General features: G+C 46.2%; 1 protein-coding gene across 4 annotated transcripts in view; it reads left to right on the top strand.

The window, feature by feature from the left end:
* The window catches only part of AFF3 (ALF transcription elongation factor 3), a 242,227-nt gene that overhangs the window by 3,995 nt on the left and 214,254 nt on the right, over positions 1-23,978 (top strand). For 2 of the 4 annotated variants that reach the window (XM_079972472.1, XM_079972471.1), the window contains exon 1: positions 11,753-12,444. The exons of 1 other annotated variant lie outside the window; for it this stretch is intronic. In XM_079972472.1, coding sequence (XP_079828598.1) covers positions 12,365-12,444 — 80 coding nt within the window. In that variant the 5' untranslated portion in view covers positions 11,753-12,364. Of the gene's footprint in view, positions 1-11,752; positions 12,445-23,978 lie in introns of those variants that run through there. One more of the 4 variants, XM_079972470.1, reaches the window with a different exon arrangement.

The raw sequence follows: 23,978 nt of genomic DNA, 5'->3' as shown, positions 1-23,978 counted from the left end.
GTTCGTCTCCTTTGTTGGGGCCAGTGATGAGGGAACCAGAGGACTTTAGATCCAGAGCCTTTCCAATGTGATCTTTTTCCGCCCATAAAACCCATGAGAGTACCAAGGTCAAAGGATTGGCAGTGGTCCCCTTAGGACAGGTTCAAGAAGAATGTGAATTGAGCTATGAAAGCACATTGGCTAAGCTCTGGTCTTCCAGTTCAGGTATAACATGGAGAGTGAAGTTCTAGTTTGGGTGAAGGTGTAGTGAGTTACAAAATCATGAGAAGATTATTAAATGTTGACATAAGAGATCACAGAACTGGCTCTGTTTGTAGAGTAATAAAGGAGTATCTAGAGGTTTATATATGTTCTGTACACTGTATATATTTAAAGTGTTACATTCCCCAAGCATCAAACATGGTATCTGGCACAGAATTTGGCATGCTAAAATCTTTAGCTTTCAGGGTGGGGAATCTTTAGGGTTGTAACGGGGACCTGCAACCTCACATGGGTAATGTATTGCAGGTTCAGACACCAATCTTGAACTGGAAAGAACTTCTACAGGCTTGTGGGAGGAGTTTACATTTAATAACTCCTCCCACAATCAATTTCAGCCTACATGACTCATTTGGCCATCTTCCATACTCTTCTTTAATCCCTATTTGCCATATAACAACCAAAGCTGAGCTAGCAGAGCTGAATTTTGAATGGTTTGAATATCTAAATTCTGAACCTTAATTTTGGAAGCAGAGCAAATCATGCAAAATAAGCAGATACATGTACATTAAATTAAATTGCATGCTTTTAATTCCAGGCAAAGCCCAGAATACTAACAAACAGGAAAAAATAAGACAATGCATCTTTAATACACATTAAAATACTGAAAGTCTAGTCTTATTTTTGCTAGCAATTGTGCTAGGTTACAACTTAGGATGTAGTCCCATGTTGCTACTCAGCTGCAGAAAAACAATGTGCCCAGATACAACCTCAGAAGCAGTTTATTTGACAATTGTAGGGCATGCTGGGATACTTATTTCCTTAGGAATGGAGAACTAGCAAAGCAATCTCAATGGAACATGCATCTCCGTGACCAAATCCCTTAATTACATCCAGTGAAATAGCACCTGTGGCAATTAACTTGTGTAACTCCAGCATAGTAATTTTAATTGGCGGAGGAGGAAATTAACTACACTGAATGTGTTGTTTTACATGGTCATCCAGAAGTGAAAAAATCCAGCAGCACTGTTAATTATATGGACAGAACAGTGCAAATGTGCTACCCTAGGCTTAGACAGAAGCATCTATTGTCTCCCATGGACAAGTTATCATAACAAAAGTTGAGTTGGACTCATAATTTACATCCTACTTAAATGAATTTATCTGTCTTTCTGCTCTAGGTAAAGTTTATCTAATTCCATTTTGCCTTGGTGTATATTCATGAATTTCAAATACCTTTTACCTCATTCAAAAGAACCCTTTGCATATGCTTAAGGTGTGAATCGCTTAACCTGACTGTACAAACATGGCACACACAAAGAGCAGCATAACACTTTGCAAATGTTAAATGTAACTAATACCTTGGTGGCTTTCAAAGGGTCTCCACACTTCTTTGTGTAACAAACTGCACTTCTGGGGCTAGTTTGCTTTACCACACTAATGAATGCTTAATCCCTTGAGTTCTCTCTTTGGGTTTGAAAATCAACATTAACTATTATCCTGTGTAATCGTGAACACAGGTGTCTGAGTGCCCATCAGTATGGAAGCAAAATGGGGCCACCCAAAAATGTGCAGTGCTTTTTACATACTGTAAATTAAAATAAAATGAATACACACACACACACACACACACACACACACATATATACACACCTGAAAAGAACCTCTGAACTTCCAAGTGGTACATAAAGCTAGTTGTTGTTGAGCCTAGAGTTTGAGAGTGAAAGAGAGAAAGGATTGCTTCTAAACAGGGGGGCTATTATCACAAATGGGTCATTTAGACGACAACAACAACAACAACAACTTTATTATTTGTACCCTGCCCATCTGACTGGGTTGACCCAGCTACTCTGGACGGCTTCCAACATATATGAAAATATAATAAACCATTAAACATTTAAAAAACTCCCCTTTACAGGGTTGCCTTTAGATGTCTTCTAAGGTTTGTATAGTTATTTATCTCCTTGACATCTGATGGGAGGGTGTTCCACAGCGTGGGCGCGACTACTGAGAATATCATAAATGGGTCATTAGCAACAGTTTCTTTCTTAAACACCACCACCAGCAGCAACTAGATTTTCCATGGAATGGGTCAATCTACATTAAATTCCACCACACTATAGTGTGGTGAAGAAACAGCCCAGGACAGTGTTCTGCAGACAGGGTACTGGTTCTCAGAGTTTCCTGTTTAGTTCTATGGAACAAACGTAATGGTCTGCAATATGGGTCAAAGTTGGAAGGGGGCAAAATTTGCTTCTTACTACAGACAATGGTATCAGTAGAGTTGGGAAGAAGCTTAACACACACACACACACACACACACACACTCCCTGATAGGATGTGTTTCCTTCCTCACACTCCAGTTATGTCCTTGAGCATATCCATAGAAGCAAATGGTAGTCACCTATATCTATTGGAGAAAAGGAAAGAACTGAGGGTAGGGCCAATGTTGTGTTAAGGTCAAAACCTGTTGCAGTAGCTTCAGTGATGGATGAGAAGGTGAGAAATGGGAGAAAAGAGGGGTAGCAAAGTGAGCTTTGGGGACAGACAGAAATTCCCCATCTGTACCTTGGTAGATATTTAACCTGCCAAGAAATACAAAGAAATGGCTCCATCTGGAGCCTAAGGGTGTGTTCACATTGCCACTTTCTCTGTATTCGGTGCATTTTCACTGCTAACTTTTGAAACTGTGTTCACCCAACGTCAGCCACAATCCATACTGATCCTGTGGCTTCGTGACAAATACTGCTACCTGATGTGTTTTGTCTCAAACAAGCTTCAATCCAATTAGGAAACTAGATGTGCAGTAATTGGTAATGTAAACACATCCCAGCAGCCATTGCACAGGTGCAAATGAGCATGTAATCACGGGGTGGCTGTGGAGGTTGCAGGGACACCAAAAAGGCTGTGTGTGTTCCTTGAAGACATCCCTGCCCCACTCTCTGATGTGAACAACACTGTGCAAATGGGGCAGTGAATGAGGAGGGCTGACCTTGCTGAGTTTCAACCCACTCAGTGAGCCAGTGTGGTGTAGTGGTTAAGAGCGGTAGTCTTGTAATCTGGGGAACTGGGTTTGCGTCTCCGCTCCTCCACATGCAGCTGCTGGGTGACCTTGGGGCAGTCACACTTTTTTGAAGTCTCTCAGCCCCACTCACCTCACAGAGTGTTTGTTGTGAGGGAGGAAGGGAAAGGAGAATGTTAGCCACTTTGAGACTCCTGAAGGAGAGTGAAAGGCGGGATATCAAATCCAAACTCTTCTTCTTCTTCTTCTAATGCGAACATACCCTTATAGGCCTTTCCCCCCAGGTACTATTCCCTCAGGTGTTTAAGATCTTATCCAGGATATCAGTTTGGTTAAATAATCTGAGTTTGGTTAGATAAACGAGCTTTGCTTCTTTCTTTGTCTTTTTGTGTGTTTTTTTGCAGGAGTATCTTTCAAGGTCCTTCCGTGAATTATCTGGGTCCACTGTTGCTTTATAAAAGTGCCTTTACACATTTATTGGAAGAGGGGGCACAGGGCTGGGTTGGCCACGCTGCTAATGCTCTCTCCCAAATTGCCTTTTCCCCTCCTGTGCTTTAGCCCATTGCACTCGCCAGGGTTAACGTTTGCATACATCAGTAGGGGCTGCTTGCCAGACTCTGATCATACATCACCATAAAATAGGGATGTGTGTTGACTTGTGTACCTTTGCCCTTTGGGTTGAACTCTGATGTTGGCTGATTCTCTCAGTGTAACCCCCTCTGGCCTCTAGAAGACCTTTATACTTCTGGAAGGAATGAAAGAGAGAGACTGTAGAAATTATTATTGTATAGAATGCACAAGAGACTAATAAAACAAGGTTGTGCAGACCCTGTTGCCTAAAAGGACCCTCAAGCATATGACAGGTTAAAGCTAATAGAGAAGGCATACGCACATTCATTTTACTCATTACCGGAAGATTCCATTGTGATATATAACATGACAGTCAGAGAGAGTATCTAGTTTAAAGTGTGCGCTGTGAAATGTGCTTGATAAATTAAGTTGCGTTTATGCTTGTTAGCGGCACTGAATAGTAACATGCAGGCTCACACTTAAGGTCGATGGAAATGCTGCATATCAAATGTAAGTGTTAATCCTTCTGTTATGATCAGTCAAGATGACGACTTTAGAGATTCTTTCACAAGTGAAGCACCGCAAAGATGTTAATCCTTAATGCTGCAATGGCACATAGTATCACTGAACTCACTTGGGGCTGCTTTTGTAAATCTGCATAAAAGCAAAATCGACACCTAAGCGAGATAATTAAGAGGCGGAGGTTTTGCATTTCCTTTTGCTGGAGGCAGGGGTGTACAGCCTAGGGGTCGGTTAGGTGAAACCCCTGCTAAGGGCACAGGCCAAGGGGGACGCAAAAAACCATGCCCCTTCAGTCCAGCTCAGAGTTGCCCGGAGCCCACCCACTTGTCCACACATCAGACAGCAAGTGGTGGAGCAGAGTGGACCTGATCCCGATGGCTGTGGAGGAAATCACTGGCGGAGCATGGAAGTCGAGGAAAAGCAGACTTTTCGAGCTTCTGTTCCATGGTCTCCTGGCTTTGGAGGCACTGATACAGCTCTTTGCCAAGGGTGCAAGGGAGTCAAGGTATGAACTTGAATGAAGTCCAGCTGTGGCCCTTGGAGGTAAGATAGCTTGTTAGCTTTGCAGTTTTATTTTGTAAGGGTTTCAAGGTGTATGCTACAACCAGGCCTTTTTTTTAAAAAAAAGCCAGAAGTCACCGGAACTCAGTTCAGGCCCCTCTCAGGTGGACACCATTGCCATTATAAGAGAACAAGGGAGGCATTCATGGTGAGTTCTGGCATCTCTTTTTCTAGAAAAATAGCATTAGGTACAACCGGGGGTTTGGTTTGATATACAGTGGTGCCTCGCAAGACGAAATTAATTCGTTCTGCGAGTTTTTTCATCTAGCGAATTTTTCGTCTTGCGAAGCACGGCTATTAGCGGCTATTAGCGGCTTAGCGGCAAGACGTTTTCGTCTTGCGAAGCAAGCCCATAGGGAAATTCGTCTTGCGAAGCACCTCAAAAAACGGAAAACTCTTTCGTCTAGCGAGTTTTTCGTCTTGCGAGGCATTCGTCTTGCGGGGCACCACTGTATCCACTATTTTCACGGCTCCTTCGTCAGTTGTGATAACCATCTGCATAGTGGGAAACGGTTTGCTGTAAAGCATAGATTTGGAGTTGGGGTTGCGACCCCTCTGGACATTGTTGGGTTACAAATCCCATAATCTCTGGACCATTTGTGATGGCCTGGGATTCTGATTCAGAGACTGAACCAGAGGAATCCCAGCCTGCACAGGAGTCCCCGCCTCCAGGGCCGGCTGAACTGGGGCAAGGCCTAGATTCTGAGGAGCCTGCACCTGTGTCAGATCTTCAGGAGCAGGCACCAGGTGAAACCCTTCTGGCCCCAGAGGTGCTTGAGGACTCAGTGGCTACAGGTGAGCCTCCTCCGGGGCCCAGTAACCCTTCGGCCTCTCCTGAACTACAGAGGCTTAGGGCAGAGAGGCGAAGGGAACTGGTTGCTCCCAGGAGGAGTGCTCGCCTTAAGGCCAGAGGAGGCGGGGCTCCTGGGGGCCGGGACCGCCCCTGGCCTTAGAAGAAGATAAAGGTCAGTCAGCCCAGTCCCAGGTTGCGGGAGCAACGTCGTTGTTGGCTTCAGACCTTCCAGTGTTCCTGTTCCCTGCTCGGCCTCCTGTTCCTGACCTTCCAGCATTCCTGTTCCCTGCCCAGCCTTCTGCTTCTGACCTCCCAGCGTTCCTGTTCCCCGCCCGGCTCCCTGTTTCGGACCTTGCCTCTCATCTCGTGAACTCTGACTACGATCACGGTACCTTTCCCCTGGGACCAGCACCGTTTGCTCCCGCCACGCCCGCACTCCCCCTTCGTTGGGGTGCATTCGGGAAGAGCCAGAAGCCATGGCCGACCAAGCAGCTGCCCTGGTGGCATTGGCCCAGGAGAACCAGGCCTTGACCCACACCGTGCAGCAGCTCAGCGATGTGGTCACGGCACTTCAGCAGCGTTTGGACGCCCTACCGGCTCCTGGGGCCGACACCCCGGCTCCTGGCAAGTACCCAGTGGCTTTGCCAGAGAAATTTGATGGGGACCCGGCCAGCTTCCCCATGTTTCTTGCTCAGGCCAAGTTGTATATTCAGGGGAGAGCCCGGAACTTCCCTGACGACCGCACCAAGGTGCACTTTTTGATCAGTTTGTTAAAGGACCAGGCGGCCAAGTGGGCGTTGCCGCTGCTCAGGCAAGACTCCCCCTTGCTGACAGACTATATGGGGTTTTGCAACCATTTAGAGGCCGCCTTCGGCAACCCCCAGAAGGAGAGTCAGGCAACCGGGCAGTTAGGCGTTTGAAACAGGGCAAGTCTACTGCGGCTGCCTACACCATGGAATTTCGGTTGTTGGCGCAAGACTTGTCTTGGAATGACTCTGCACTTCGGGACCAGTATCTTGAGGGGCTTTCGGATGAGATACTGGACCAGCTGGCCATGATGGATCGTCCCACCACGCTGGACGCCCTTATTCAGCGGAGCCTGCAGATAGACGATCGGTTGGAGGACCGTCGCCAGGCCCGGGACCACCAGCACCCCCGGCTCCTGGCTCCAGTCCTTCCCAGCAGGTCCACGCCCACGGCTGAGTTGCCAGACGAGCCAACGCAACTCGGGGCTGTGAGACCTCACCTCTCCCCCTCGGAGAAGACTCGGCGTTGGGAGGGGAACCTATGTCTTTACTGCGGTGGGAGTGGACATTACGCCCGATCCTGTCCCGAGAAGATGCCAGTCGCAGGAACACCGCCAACCTCGGTAGCCGAAGGGCCTAGCAACCTGGGGTCCCAAACCATGCAAGAGGGGCCCTCACCAGTGGAATTGCGACATCTCATGGTTCCGGTGCGTCTCTACCCTCCAGGTGGGCCCTGGATTCTTACCCACGCTCTGGTAGATTCAGGGGCAACCCGCTCCTATATGGACGCTGCCTTTGCCACTCATCATCAGGTGCCACTTCAGAACAAGCCGGAACCGGTACAGGTGGAGGCAATTGATGGACGGCTCCTTCGTTCGGGTGCTGTCACTCGGGAGACCCAGCCCTTGGTCCTGTGTCTCCAGCAGCACCGGGAGGTGCGAACTTTTGACATTGCCTCCATGCCCCGGTTCCCCCTGGTGCTCGGGATGGACTGGCTAGAGGCTCACAATGTGCAGATTGACTGGGTCAATCGGACTGTGCACTTCCCAGACCCATGTCCCCATGCTCGGTCTGAGCTGCTAGCAGCCGCACCCACTGAGGAGACTGCATCCACGCTCCCCGCCGAGTACCGGGACTACCAAGACGGGTTCGAGGAACGGGGGGCAGACCAGCTGCCGCCGCATCGGTCTTTTGACTGCGGCATAGACCTCCAGCCCGGAGCGCCCTTACCGGTGAGTCGCTTATATTCTCTAACAGAGCCGGAGCGCGAGGCTTTGCAGGACTTCTTGCGCAAGAACCTGGAGCGTGGTTTCATTAGGCCTTCTACCTCGCCCACCGCTGCGCCAGTGCTCTTTGTTAAGAAGAAATGTGGGGAACTCCGCCCTTGCCATGATTACCGGGCCCTGAACAAAATTACCATCCCAGACCGGTACCCCTTGCCCCTTATCTCGGAGTTGTTGGAGCGGGTGTTCACCAAGCTAGACCTCCGGGGGGCCTACAACTTGATTCGGATCCGAGCCGGGGATGAGTGGAAGACAGCATTCGGGACCCGGTACGGGCAGTTCGAATACCTGGTTATGCCTTTCGGTTTGTGCAACGTGCCCGCTGTGTTCCAACGGTACATCAACCACGTGTTCCAGGACTTGCTAGACAAGTACGTGGTGGTGTACTTGGATGACATCCTGGTTTACTCCCGTGACCCGGCTCGCCATGAGGGACATGTCCGGACCGTACTGCAGCGCTTGCGTGAGCACCGTTTGTATGCAAAGCTCAGCAAGTGCGAGTTCCATCAGCGGTCTGTGGACTTCCTTGGTCACCGGCTCTCTCCAGATGGGATGCAGATGGATCCTGGGAAGGTGGCAGCGGTTCGAGAATGGGCGGCACCTCGGAACCGCAAGGACCTACAGCGTTTCCTGGGGTTCGCCAACTATTACCGGACCTTCATTGCAGATTATGCTCATCGCACCACCCCGTTGACCCGGCTACTGCGCCCGAAGACGCCGTTTTCCTGGGACAAGGAGGCAGAGGAGGCGTTTCAGGGGTTGAAGGCCTGTTTCCAGAGAGTGCCGATCTTGCAACATCCTGACCTCTCTCGACCCTTTGTGGTGGAGACCGACGCCTCCAGTACAGCTCTCAGTGCCGTCTTGTCTCAGCAGTATGGACCTGAAGCGCCACTCTTACCCTGTGCCTTCTATTCCCGCCAGCTCCTTCCAGCGGAGCGTAACTATACCGTGTGGGAGCGGGAACTACTGGCCATCAAGGTGGCCTTTGAGGTCTGGCGCCACCATCTTGAGGGGGCACGACATCCGATGGAGGTGAGAACCGACCACCGGAACCTGGAGTACCTCCAAACCACCCGCAAGCTGAACCAAAGGCAGATCCGGTGGGCGTTGTTCTTTTCCCGGTTCCAGTTCCGGATCCGCTACATCCCTAGCTCCCAAAACCAGAAGGCGGATGCCCTGTCCCGGAAACCTGAAGACAACGCAGACACGGTACAGCAAGCAGTACCCACCACGATCCTACCACCAGCTGCATTCCTGGCCACCCAGGAGGCGGAGCCACTGCAGGCTCGGGTGCGGGAACAGCAGCGGGTCGACGCTTGGGCCCAGGAACGACTCCGGGAGCTGGCTGAAGGGTCCAGCCCTCAGTATCCGGGGCTGGTCCTGCATCAGGGCCTTCTGCTGCACCACGGTCGCCTGTACATCCCGCCAGGGCCACTGCGGCTGGAGGTTCTCTGGATGGCCCATGATGCCCCAGCAGCGGGGCACTTTGGACGGTATCGGACCACCCATCTGGTAAGCCGTGAGTTTTGGTGGCCCCGCCTGAAGGCTGACGTGGCTTGCTACGTTGCTGGTTGTGAGGTCTGCCGGCGCGCCAAGGGCCCTACCGGGCGACCCCCCAGCCTACTTCAGCCATTGCCAGTTCCACCACGTCCTTGGCACACGGTTTCGCTGGACTTTGTAGTGGACTTACCCCCGTCTCGTGGCTGTACCTGCCTTCTAGTTTTCTCCGACCATTTCACTAAGATGGTGCACTGTGCCCCCTGCCCATCTGTACCCACAGCCAAGGAAACCGCTCAGCTGTACCTTCAGCATGTCTTCTGCCTGCATGGCCTACCTGAGCGTGTGGTGTCCAACCGGGGCGTTCAGTTCACATCCCGGTTCTGGCGAGCATTGCACCAGACCCTCGGGACAGAGGTCTGCCTCTCGTCAGCCTACCACCCACAGACCGATGGCCAGACGGAACGGGCGAACGCGGTGCTGGAGCAGTATCTCCGGTGTTACTGCAGCTACCAGCAGGATGACTGGGTCGACCACCTGGCATTGGCGGAGTTTGCCTACAACAACGCGGTGAATGCGTCCACCCAGCAGACCCCGTTCCAGGCCAGTTATGGTTATCATCCACGGCTGTTTCCAGATGTGCTGCCGGCATCCGCGGTCCCTGCGGTGACGGAGTGGCTTCAAGAGCTCCAGTCCCAGCAACAGCTTTTGGTGGAGCAACTGCACCAGGCCAAGGAGGCGTACAAGGCCCAGGCCGACCGCCACCGCCAGGTGGGGCCGGAACTTTGCGTCGGTGACCTGGTATGGCTCTCCACTTGCCACCTCCACCCCTCTCGACCTTCGCGGAAGTTGGACGCCCGTTTCACCGGCCCGTTTCCTATCGTGGACCAAGTCTCTCCTGTGGCATTCCGTCTCCGGTTGCCCGCAACCCTGAGGGTTCACCCGGTCTTCCACAGGTCCCTTCTGAGTCCGGTGGCCCCACCCGACGAGTTCCATCCGAACAGTCCCCGACCGCAGCCAGTTTTGGTTCAGGGAGAGCCTGAGTACGAGGTGGAACGCATTCTGGACTCCCGATACCGCAGGGGAAAGCTGCAGTATCTCATTGACTGGAAGGGGTATGGACCGGAGGACCGTTCCTGGGAACCAGCTGCCAACGTCCACGCGCCTGCCTGCCTCCGAGAGTTCCATGCGGCGTACCCCGGCAAGCCGGGTCCGGACCCTCAATTGAGGGGGGGGGGCTGGGAGGGGGGATGGTGTGATGGCCTGGGATTCCGATTCAGAGGCTGAACCAGAGGAATCCCAGCCTGCACAGGAGTCCCCGCCTCCAGGGCCGGCTGAACTGGGGCAAGGCCTAGATTCTGAGGAGCCTGCACCTGTGTCAGATCTTCAGGAGCAGGCACCAGGTGAAACCCTTCTGGCCCCAGAGGTGCTTGAGGACTCAGTGGCTACAGGTGAGCCTCCTCCGGGGCCCAGTAACCCTTCGGCCTCTCCTGAACTACAGAGGCTTAGGGCAGAGAGGCGAAGGGAACTGGTTGCTCCCAGGAGGAGTGCTCGCCTTAAGGCCAGAGGAGGCGGGGCTCCTGGGGGCCGGGGCCGCCCCTGGCCTTAGAAGAAGATAAAGGTCAGTCAGCCCGGTCCCAGGTTGCGGGAGCAACGTCATTGTTGGCTTCAGACTTTCCAGTGTTCCTGTTCCCTGCTCGGCCTCCTGTTCCTGACCTTCCAGCGTTCCTGTTCCCTGCCCAGCCTTCTGCTTCTGACCTCCCAGCGTTCCTGTTCCCCGCCCGGCTCCCTGTTTCGGACCTCGCCTCTCATCTCGTGAACTCTGACTACGATCACGGTACCTTTCCCCCGGGACCAGCACACCATTGCAACCAGGGCTGATGGGAATAGGAGACCAACAACACCTGGAGGGCCACAGGTTCTCCATCCCAAATTGCTTCACCTGATCACACTCAGGGCTATTTTAATTTGTACCGGCTGCGTACTTTCTGACTGAACTGGGTTTACACACGTGACCATTCCTAAAATGCTGATTTGAGGAATGTATTGCATTATTACATGATTGGTTGCTATGGGACTATGGCACTTGGGAAAGGTGGGTTCTGAATGGCTGAGCTGAATATTAAATCCCTTTTTGTCTGTGTGTGATGCGTCAGGCGTCTATAGTCTCCTTAGCTTTCCAAAGCCTATTATTGCTCATTTATTTTAGAAAAGGGAAAATTGTTAGGCAGGAGATTCATTTTTATGGAAGTGGGATGTGCAGAAATCTGGAAATATTTGGACAGGGAGAGATGCCTGGAAGTAGACGCAATTACTCCTGACTGGTGCTTTCCCTCACCTCAGAAACAAAATAAAAAAACCCACAACCCTTTCTCCTTGCTGAAGGAACCAAATGGCCCCTGTCTGAGACTTCTGCCTTATCCCCACGAGAAAGGAGTAGGTGCCTGTGGGGCGGCGGGGGAGGGGATATGGGCATATTTACATTATTATTCTGACAGAAAAGTGAGAGAGCTTCAAGTAAGCGGTGCTGATTTCTCCTGAGCATTTGTGGCATTGTTTTGCTATCACCTCTGGTTCTGAGCACACCGACGCGCAGCGGATTTCCGTTGCAGTTAAAGAAAAAGCGAGCGAGAAAAGAAAACCGCGAGGGTTGAAGCGCGGAAAGGAAACAAAGCGGGGACAGAGGAGAGAGAGAGAGAGAAGCAGAAACCGGGCTTCTCTTGTGTTTTTTTTTTGTTTTGTCTGTGCGTTTTTTTTTTTAAACCACATGGCTCCTCCAGCGAGGAGCTAGCCGCTGAGGGCTGCTGCTGCTGCTGCAGCGTTCCCAACGAGGGCGCCAGCTTGAGCGAGTCACACGCTGCACACATCCCCGCGCGCTGGAGAGCGAGAGGGCGAGAAGAGCGCGCGCAGGGGAAGGAAGGAAGCGGCCAGAGAGCGGCGGCTGAGGGGAAAGGCGCTCCAGAGGAGCGAGCAGCCGCTTGCGCGGGCCAGCGGTGGCGCTTCCCTGAGAGCGAGGCGGGGAGACGGTTTGCAGCCGCTGCGTCTCCTCCTCCCTCCTCCTCTCTCAGGGAAGAGCCCCCCCCCTCTCCGTCTCTCCTTCTCCTCGCCCCTCGCCCACCCGCGGCGCTGCTAAGATGCACCTTGGGCGCTGCGCGGTTGCAGCTGAGCAGCGATGACATATCCTTCCTCCGACCTCACCATGGACAGCTTCGACCTGGCTCTCCTGCAGGAATGGGACCTGGACTCCCTCTGGTGAGGATGCCGTTTTCAACTTGGGTGTGCGCGCGTCTGTATATGTGTGAAAATCGGTGTTGCTGAGGGGTGGCCGGCTGAGGGTAGGTCCTCCATCTCACTTCTGCCCCAGAGTTTTAGGGGAGAGCAGGAGGCAGGGACTCTCCTTTCATGACGAAGGGCCACACCTGGAGGCAAATATTGATCATCATAATAAAAGAGTGTTCCATTCTTACCCTCTCCAATAATTTCCGCTTGGCTTTCCTTCTTGCAGGGAACCCCCCCCCCCCCCAATGCGCGCCCTTTCCATCCTTCAGAACTCACTTGGGTCTGTGCCTCATGCCGTCTCTTGTCTCTGCACCCTGCAGCTCCTATCACTATCCTTTCATTTTTACATTTTGCATTTCAGTTCTGCTCTCCCCTGCCCTGCATCTTCTAAACCACAGCTCTACTTGCCTCCTCCTTCTCTCGCCTCCTTCAACGTGATTGTTTTGCTCACTGCACCCCTCTGCTTTCCCGCTTCCACCTTCTTCCTCACCTCAGTTTGGCTCTGCCTTCCACCATCCCAACTGCTGCCTCATTGCCCCCATTTTTTTTCTTTCTTCAGCCCTACCTGCCCATTCACCCTGGACTGTTCTTGTGCCCGTTCCTGTAGAAATTACTGCATTTCCAAGAAGCATTTGGCAGCGGCCAGAAAGCATTTCTAGAAATATCGTTAATGACTCCAGGTGGAAAGCGCTTCTTCCTCTTCGCCACCTTCCAAAGCGCTTGCGGTCCAAAGTCCGGAATGGGTCCAGTAGTTGGCAGCTGATGCCATCTAGTATATGGATTATTGCTCCCTAATTTTTCAATCTGCATTTGTATTATTAGTACGAGAGTACTCGTGTCAGCCGTGAAGGTGGTGTGTGTGGTACCACTTTGTGCCACTATCAAGTGCCACTTCAGACTGTGCTGGTTTTTCTGTTGTATACGGCCTTTACAGTTTAATCTTTTTTATATGTGCTTCAAAAGACAGTTAAGTACATGCATGAGTTGAAATGAATGGAAATGGTTGTACTATGTTGTATCTACGTTCTGGGTTTTTTTAAGGCATACAGGCTTGTGTGCACGTTACAGCTAGTTGGTTCTTTTTTTCTCAGTTCAGATGAAAGCTGGTTTTCGGGAAGACGCATCAAAACACAGGACAGATATGGATTGCAGCTAATGTCGTGGACACCACTTCTCAAACCAGTGGTGGGGAATGCACTGGATGTAGAGTAAAAGGGAGCCACAATGTGTTTTAGTTTAAATTTTTGGTCATGTGTATCTTAAGTCACCCATTGCTTGCTAAGGAGAGTTCTATTCCTTCCCTGCTTGTCCTTCCTTTCAAAGGATGCTGTTCTGGTGCTTCTATTACGCTTCATGGAGTGTAGGAATTTGTATGGTGGTGGCTGGTGTTTTTTGGATGATGATGAGACTGACCTTCTGGAAGAAGGGGGATCTTTGTAGTCTTATCTCTTGTTGTACTGGTATGTTTAAGAGTTGTTGAGTGGCCAGACTGGGACCTTGGAGGCCAGGGTTCAAATCCCCACTTGGCTATGAAGCTTACAGGGTGACCTTGGGCCAGTCAACCAACTTTTAGCCTAAACTTAATTCACAAGGTTGTTGTGAGGATAATATGGAGAGTGGGAAAACCACATGCCACCCTGAACTCCTTGGAGTAAAGATGGGATAGAAATGCAATAACAAAATAAATATGCAGTAATTCATTTCCTTAATGGTACACGTGATCTACTTTCTGTTGATATAGAATGTATGTAGTATTTGGTGCTGCGCTTCTTCCCACAGAACATATATCAAAATGATCTGGGCAAACAAGCCTGATAGTGAATTTTCCCTTTTAAAAAAATGATATTGTGATCATGTCATGCATGCTTGTTTAATGTTGGATCTTTTAAACCCAGACAATGGCTGTAATCCTGCACCAGTTATGTAGAACTAAAGCATTTATTTCAGAAGAAAACCCCATTGAACTCCTTGGAATTTTAAAGAGCAAATGTAATACACAATATGTTACTAGCCTGCGAAAGTTAGTCATAGCTTTCCTGATGGAAATACTGTGGCTAACATTATGTGTGTTTTTCATTGAGAAATACCCATTCTTGACTTACTGCTAAGCTATAATGATTACTCCTAGATTGTTTTCTGCTTTAAAACTCTCAGATCCTTATAGACTGTAAAATTTAGAGGTTTTTTTACTCAACAAGAAGAGGAAGGGATGATAATATTCAGGCTGTGTTGCTTTCTGTGGTCAGAAAGGCGAGGGGAGAAGAAAAATTGAGGCTGTAATTCTATATCTACTTACCTGGGAATAAGTCCCATTGAACTCATTGGGACTTATTTTTAAGTAGACATTCATATAGGACTGTACTGTTAATTTCCTTTACAGTGGAAATTGTGTTCTTTGCAGACTGTATTTAATATTGAAAGTAACATAACAAAACTAGTCAGGAGGCTAGTTGAACTCAGAAAGTATCTAAACATAATTTGCTAAGTAGTCTTGGGTATTATCTGTCAGTAATTCAAATTGTTTGATGGTTCTTATGGATTTAAAATGATGCTGGTTGCCTTGTGTGAATGTCATGTATCTGCCTAGACAGCAACCCAATGGTGACACTTAATAGGCTATTGCTCATGATTGGTCTGCAAGTGTATTCAAAATTAGAGTCCCTTTGTATTTCATCTAATGTCGCTGATTTTTCATGCCTTGTGCCTATTGTACTCTTTTATATATCACAGAAAATCTATTAGTTTCATGATCACTCATCAGGTTATAGGTCACGTCACTGAATCACCCTATTTTGAACTAAGCACTTTATCTTAGCTTTTACCACAAAAACAGTCAACATAGACGCAATACAAAGGTGTATGGTGTGAGCTACTTGGTTTGTTGTGGCAAGGCCTAAAGATAATTTATATTCCACACTCAATTCTAAAATTGTCATATACAGGTGTGATTTACCCTTTTATTAGGATCATAGAGTTGGAAGGGACTTCAAGGATTATCTCTCTAATCCATAGGCAGTTATCCCATTTGGGGATCGAATCTGCAATCTTGGCAATATCAGCACCGCACAGCTGGGCTTGGCTTAATTGCTGATATTACATAAATAGCATTTTATCACAAAACAGGTATCTTGATCAATGGTTTCAAGACTGCATACGTCAGAATAGTGACATGATAGTAATAGTACTGTCAGTGGATATTGTTCAGTAGGGCTGGGCATCATATCGTCCAAAACTGGTTTGAGGTCCATATCGTGATATCAGTTTGATAATTTTTGACCAGGCAATATATTGCGAATGTGTGTGTTTGTGCGCACGCTCTCTGCAAAAATCACGATGCAGGAAAAACCATGAAGTCTTATTCTTCTCTTTCTCTCTCTGTACCACCCCATGCCTATACGCCACATGAAATCAAGCTGAGACGACATGTGCCCATAAGTCACAAATTCCCCACCCCAGCTTGAAAGCACAGATATTGATAACTTTGCAGTTTCGCCACAGGGCAGTCTGCATCGAGAAGCACAGGCCTGTTTGTGATTGCAGGAAGTGCATACATGCAACACTGTCCTTCCCTCCCAGTCCGTTATGGTGAGCAATCTCTTGTTATTTAAATTTACAGGATTCCTGCCTCCCAGGATGTACTCCCTCACCAAGATAAACGACGTGGATCTAATTTTAGGCTCAATGGCTTTGACAGACTTTTGTTGTTTTTTAAGCACAGTTGCTGTCCATCCCCAAATATAAGATGGGAAAATACACACTTAGGCGAAAGTCATTTTGTGGCAAAGGACAACGCTCTTAATGTCTTAATTTTCTGTGTGGCAAGAGCAAGCCTTATTGTGCTTTGGAATATATTTATGATGATTGGGTACTTAAGCTAATGACAGAAGAGCTTAGAGCATTAGAAGACTGCTTCACTTAAAAAGGAAAGCTGTCCAAATAGCAACCTTTTATAGTGCTTTGTAGTCATGCGTTTATGGAATACGGTGCGATTCTATATACCTCTACTCGCGCACACAGCTTTATTGCGGTCCATAGATCCATGTCTACTCAGAAGTAAACCCCATTGAGTTCAAACCCCCATTGAGTTCCAGGTAGGTGACTGTAGGATGGCCTCCTCAGTCATTAGAATTATTTCTGGCCTCGTTAACAGTAGGTAGTTAAAATGTGATGAGGGAAACTAATAGCAACTGGAGAATTTTCGGTGTTGGTACATGCCACACAGGGATCAACTACATGGATATCTTTTTATGCAGCATACATCAATATTATTGAACGTGTCCATAACATGCACCATATTGCTTGATGTTCAAAATGTTTCTGATCCCATAGCTAGATAACTCCCATAGATGGAATGTTATTTCCCTGATAGGTTGCCAGTTGCAGAGTATTACGTAAAAATGAATTGATGCTGAAATGGCAGTGTTTTCCAGTTCTGCACAATGCATAAGATGAACATTGTATTCCCAGCTGTATTATAATGATTTTAGATGCCTTTCCTTTGAGGAAAATCTATACTCGTAGTTCACTGTTGGGTAATGATGTAGTTAACGCTAAGTAATTGTTACAGCAATAAAATGTACTCTATGCATTTCCTGTATGCATTTTTTTTAAGTGTATAATGTACAGTTTGTTTACAGTCAATTCACCACATTCTCCATTGACACACAACTAATATCTTAGTTGAAAAAGCGCTTTTACTATTTGGTTGCATCTTAAGTACACTTTACTACAGTTGTGCAAGCGCTTTAGAGAGTTGCTGCAAATCAGATTGAAATTCCAGACAAAATTGGTTTGAGGTTCTAGACAGAAATGTAATAGAAGCCTTGCTGTCTGAAGATTCCCTCTTGAATAAGGCTGCTGGTGCTTCCAGATGAGGGCTTAATACTGTAAATAGCTTCTTCAGATATTGAAAATGGGTCATTGGCAACATGTTTTGTTTTTTTAAAGACTTAGTGGATTTTCTTCTAAAAGGGTGAACTTGAAGATTAAATGGGGAAAGGTACAGACTGGCATTTTTGAGGCCTACATTGTCATGTGGAAACTTGCCTGCATGAGGAAAGGAGCAGCCAGCATGGTAGGATTCTTGCATACCACTGCCCTCCTGACAGCAGCCCTGCTGCCACTTATTGGAACAGCACAGAGGCACAGCAGGGTGGCAGCATGGTTGGGTCTGTATGGGAGCCTCCTGCATGAGCACCAAACACCTGGAATGAACCAGAGGCGGTTTTAGGGCAGTGTGACTGGTTTCCCCACACACTGGAAATTGTAATGTTCAACTAAGTACTAGAACAATCCTTACTAGTGAGCAAGCTCCACTGAACTTGGTAGAAGCTGTGTTTTGAGAAAATGTGGGAAAGAATTGGGCAGCATGTATTTCTTTCTGAGTACGGCTTCTATCTAATGGATGTTAGAAACCTCTTGAGATAATCTTCTGCAGTAAGTAAAACTTCGGAGCGTATGAAAGGAAACATTAAAATTTTCTTAAATTGCTTCACTCTTTGCTGTAATCTCTCCTGCTTGTAATAACAGTTAGGATGTTATCTGCATGAGGCTTTTTTTTCTGGAATGCACATCCAATTGGTGATTACCATCTGCAGCTTAAGCAAACCTATGTTAGTCTTTTGCTTGACAGAAGGATATCACAGTGGGGCCAACTGTCTTGGTTGCACATTACAGCAAGCCAAGGTTTATCCTAGGCTAAAGCTCATCATTAGTGAGGAGAGAGCTTAATTATAAGCCCAGATTTGGAAGATAGGCTAAGCCAAAAATTGGCTCAGCTCAGCATGGTGTGGCAGTAAAAAAGGAAGAACAATGTTAGTGTGATCAGGATTCTCTCCAGAAGCCCACACATTTGTGCTGTTCTAGTAAGCCATGGCTTTGATTACTGCGGCATGTGAACCAGGCCACTTTATTAATAGACTGCATTCATATGTACTAATGCTAAACCATAGTTTTGTGCTGTGTGCACAAGCAGAGGGGTGTGCTCACTTCCAAGCAACTGAAAGGAGGACCCCAGCAAGGTTAATTTATTTTCCCATGATTCCTGTCTTGTTCTTTCAAACAAACTAGGGGCTGTGGTTTAAAACAAACTATGTTGAGTCAAACAAGGCAGCTTCACAACCTGTGGTTTGAATTTTGCTTGCTTTGAAACTGACTAGAGTTTGGTTCAAACCGCTGTCTCTGGTTTGTTCCTAAGATCAAACCAGGAATCATGGGAAATCAAACAAACTATGGCAAAGTACTCCTCCAAAGGAGAGAGTTGAGGAAGCATACAAGTCCGACCAGCACTTCATTCAGTCTTCTTTTTGCTTGTGTGTGTGTAGTACTAATTTGTGGTTTGGTATTGTATACAAACATGGCCCTGTATCAGTAAAAAACGCTTTCAGAGATAAGGACCATATTGTTGTGTGGTTTGGAATAATGAACGCACCATGCTAAATCTCTCTCTCTCTCTCAGGGTCTTGTTTTTCACATTTTTGTTTTGATGTTCAAAAATTTCAACATAGGAACCTCATGTTTAGATCTTCTCAGCACTCCCTTAAAGCTGCTTTAGATTTTATGCACAATGATGTGATATCATTCTGCAGTGTAAATCATACTTAAAATGTTCCTTCTATGCAAAAAAGTTCCCTGCTTAGAGGAAACTTGCACATCAGGGGAGCTTCATGGCCGAGCATGGATCTGAACCTGACTTTCAAGAAAGTGACTGTACCACCATATATGCATGTTTGAAACATAATGTTTGTGATCTATATGTCATACTCTTCCCACATGTGCAACGTTAACCTTGGCTAAAATCAAGTGTACCAAAGTTGGGAGTGCTAATAACTAGTGAGTATTTGTGTGCATAGGTGGGAATATCATTAGTCCAAATGTAGAATATACCTTGCTCAATATGCAAATCTGCAGTAAGAGAACTATAATGGCAGATGCAACACAAGTGATCAGTGGCCCCACCAATCTTAGCCAGCTTTCTTACAACCAGTCCCAAGAAGGGCAATGCCTGTCACCTTTTCTCATTCTTATTCTCAGTGTTGCCTTTGAATAAGTCAGTAGGGAGGAGGACAGGACAAAATTAGTTGGCCCTGCCTGTCATTGGTTGTGGTTCCTCCTATCATTAGATCCAGCTGCACCTACTATTGCCTTCCCTTCCTTTTGTGCCCCCAGTCCCAATGGGTACCACCCATCACTGCCAGTGATAGAAGGTTAAAATGAACACAGTTCGAGTGAGTTGGAAATATAACAAGAATTGCTCACTTTTATTAGACCTACGTACATTTTTTTGTGGTAGAAAACCCTGTTGAATATACAGGTTCTTATTTCTGAGTAAATATGCATAGGATCAGGCTGTTAAAGGTGAATCAATTTAATTATTGGCTTTGGAAGAGAACTTCATTGAAGGACAGGCTGAAGCTGCCATAGATTGCAAAAAAATAAAAATAAAAATGGCTTTGGAAGCTTTTACCAACTCCTGTTGCTCATCTGTCCTGGCTACAGGAAGCTGCTTTTTCTGGCTGACGGTAATATTAAAATATTAAAAGCACTTTTTTCCAATTAAACACAAGTGAAAAATTCTTTCATGTTAGTAATGGACATCATATTTGCCAGTGAAATGAAAGATGTTGTTTTAATGCTGTTAATGACTATAAAGCAGGAAAAGCAATGTCTAGCATGCTTCCTTGAGGCTATTAATTATTTACTTCCATCCCAGATATTTCCACGAGACTTTGCATCTTACAGACGTCTTCCTTTCCCCACTTTGTTTCTGTAACGCACAAATATTTGTTATTTGTTATTATTGAAAGGGCAGTGTAGACTCCCTACTGAAGTTTTTACAATGAATTTCAAACTTTATTTTTTACGTTTATTTTTGCTGTTCAAACCACTTCCCCAAGTGCTTAGTCACAATGGCAGAACGTATTCCATAGACAAGCCTTTTTAAACATGCTGTATAAACTAAAAAAATATAATTTATCCCAAGCCACAAATAAATTAGTCAAATTTTAATTTATAGCTCAAATATATACACATTTCACACTATTTTTAAAAAATCTATTTAAAGTACATAATTGATTTGGTAAGTCGCAGTTCAATCCTAACCATGTCTACTCAGAATTAAGTCCTATTGAGTTAATGGAGTTCACTCCCAGGTAAGTGTGTTTAGGACTGCAGCTACAGTTAATCATTTTAACAGAGCGATAAAAACAAAAAAAGCCACATATGTGTATAGATTTGATTAACTTGCTCATTCTTAGCTTATTACCTAAGCAATAGCTGCTGCATATTTTCCACCTGCTGACACTGATTTTTTTTTGTTAAAAAACCCTTAGAATTTAATATGAGAATGCCCTTTATATAGAAAGCTGTATTATATCATCAATAAAAAGTGACAGGGAATTCCCCCAATTTTTATTTGTTGAGGGTTAACACATTAACTTCTGGTTTTGGTAAAAGTTTGAAGTTTTGCAAATAAATAACCATATGGGTAATCTTATGTGGTCTGACATAAGCACCCCCTATATTTTCAATGGAAGTGTGTGAATAAGAGACATACACAGGACAACGATGATTTAGAATTAAGGGCACATGGCAATTGTACATTTTTTTGCATGAAAACAAGTGCACCCTACCTAACACCTCCTAGCACAGCGAACCTAGAAATATATTTTTTCTCAGCCAGAAACAACCTGAAAAATAGCACAGTTCATTGTGAAGTCAAATCTGCTAGGATCCAAGACACACTTGGCGTACAAGTCCAGCTCCATGCATTTATATACAGTTCAGGAGCATCCATTGTAGTGGTGTTAGCCAAATATGTCTATGGGCTTTCCCATGGAGGAGAATTAGAGGACAGAGGGCGAAGAAAGAGCTGTGAGTGGAGGAGGGACCTTTTCCCATCCTCTGGACCCCCTGGGAAACTCATCAAGCCTGCTGTACTGGGAACGGTGTGGAGAGAGCAACTGAATGGGACATTGTTGTGGGCAGCCTGAGGACATCACCCTAGTCTAGGACATCACCAGCCACTTTGGGCCTGCCCATAAAAAACAAGTCTAGGCTAGAGTGATGTCCACTGTTTCCAGGAACTCTTCTTGTTGTGAGACTTTTGTGAGTGAGCTGAGAGTTTGGACCCTGCTTGGTGAGAAACCTGGAGACTAAGAGTGAGGGTGTGACAGAAGGAAAATTTGACTTATTGTTGTTTAGTCGTTTAGTCGTTTAGTCGTGTCCGACTCTTCGTGACCCCATGGCCAGAGCACGCCAGGCACTTCTGTCTTCCACTGATGAATGGACTAATATACGAATTTACTAATATATATTAGTAAAATTGTATTAATGTAACATTTTTATACACAACTGGGTATTTTTGTAATGTTTTGTTTAAGCTATGTGTTGTTGCTTCAGGTTTTTTTGTACACTGCTCAGATCTATTTTTAATATATTAAGCTGTATAGAAATTAAATAATAACATCAAATAATCAAAACAATTCCTTCAACTGTCTCTACATTTTCATTACCAAATATAATGTTCAGTGCATGTGAGTCAAGTATGGAAGCACAGAGCAAAAACAATATCCTGTATGCACAAATATTTCTGTAAGCAAGATATATTCCTAAGAAAACATTTTGATCTAAACCGTTCTTCCTTCGCTGCTCCACTAGCTGGCCATTGTATGTAGCCTAGAAGGAACTGCAGGTAATTTTCAGCACCGAGAGGCACAGAACATCTATAGCTCCAGAATTTTGTATTACAGTAGTTGACTTTCTTTATATATTAGAGCTAATAGAAGGTGGTTCAAGTTTAAAAGCTAATTCTGATTTAATCTTGAAGGATACACAATGTAAACCTTTCATATTAAATAGCTGAATGCCTTAGAACAATCAGTTACATACCCAGAATTAACAGCAAAAGCTTGAAAGAAAGAAGCGTCTCTTATATATTTCCTGATTATCATGTAGTGTGTGAGAAAGAGAATGCAATTGCTTGCTTGCTTACAAATGCATTAGGTCAAGTCCTTAGTCTTGTGTTCACAGCAAACAGACACTAGGAAATCTATGTAATATAAATGTCTGGCTGTAGGAGATTCCATACAAGCTGATTACTAAATGACAGACTCATGATTCACAATGCACCAAATTCCTTTAATTATTTCGTAGTCATATATTCCCTTGTTCTATGAAACAGTCAAATAAATGCTTCCGTCTTAATTGATAGTAAGGCAGAGCCTGCTGCCTAAGGATCTCTAAATTTCTTTTCAGAAATGAAACCATGGTGCAATTGAGGACATTCCTGATTTGGTTTTGTGAAGGTTTCCAATTTGTTGGACAGCTCTTAATTTAGCATTGGCAGACAGAGACTACTGCTGTCAGAATGTATTTTATTGACACTTTGTTAGCTGTGCTCTGTGCTGACCTTTGACGAAAAGCCACAGCTGCCATATCTCCTCCAGGCCCCAGTGAAAGAAAGGAAAGAAGGTATGCTTTTCTTTCTTGTTCTTAAAAGGGAAATGAACCAAAATAAGAAGCATGTGAGTAACCAGAATTGTTAGTGCACACAAGAAACTGAGGTTGTGTATATACAACATTTTATTCTAGAATCAACGGAGACTGACTACGCACAGTCTGGATGCATTGCATATTTTTTGCCTGTGAAACTGGTTTTTGAGCAACCATTTTCATTCTGAAAATAAAAAAGAGCATTGCAGGTTGATTGTGCATTAGCCCAACAGAGTATCCATTTGAAAACATGAAAAGAGTTGCAGGCCGTCTTGGGAATGTGCATGTGTGTGGACACCTGGCCAATGACATTGTGGCTGTGTAAATACCAAGACCACAATCACCGCTTCCCTCTTCATTCACCTGTGGCATGTGCAAGGAGGAAAAGGTGTGGGTAACAGACCCTCCAAGTGTCCCTATTTTATAAGGACAGTCCTGGATTTACAAAAGCCATCCCAGTTTCTGATTTGATCTCGGAATGCCCCACTTTTCCTTAGGACATCCCTATGTTGGACCGTATGGTAGGGTGTCCCTAATTTCATCAGAGAAATGTTGGAGGGTATGGAATAACTTAATAAAGCGGAGAATTTTCAAATGCATATCAAGTAACCACACCCACCCTTGCGAACAGCAGAATCTAAATCAATCTACATTGACAGTAGCATGTTGAGGATGAGCACGAACGATTCTGGGTTGTAATCTGAAGAGGCAAATGAGTTTCCATGTGATTTTCAGCATGTTTGTATCTGCCCTCTTGGTCAAACTCAGAGTATTGTGACCTGACTCCCATGTCTTCTCTATTCACACATGGGCATAGCCAAGATTTTTTGGGGGGGCAGCCAACGTTGTTGAGCTTTCCTTGGGAAATCAAAGTCACGGGTAAAAATATCCCATGAATAGGACATTGCGGGGGGCAGGCTTCTGCTTTGGGGGTGTGTGTCAGGGCAGAATGTCAGATAATTGAGTACCTTCAATGCTTTTCAATAATATTTGTGGATCTAACCTGCCCCCCTTGG

The sequence above is a fragment of the Podarcis cretensis genome (assembly GCF_951804945.1).
Source record: "Podarcis cretensis genome assembly, chromosome: 4".
NCBI classification, from domain to species: domain Eukaryota; kingdom Metazoa; phylum Chordata; class Lepidosauria; order Squamata; family Lacertidae; genus Podarcis; species Podarcis cretensis.
This window is presented reverse-complemented; position numbering and strand designations above follow the sequence as displayed.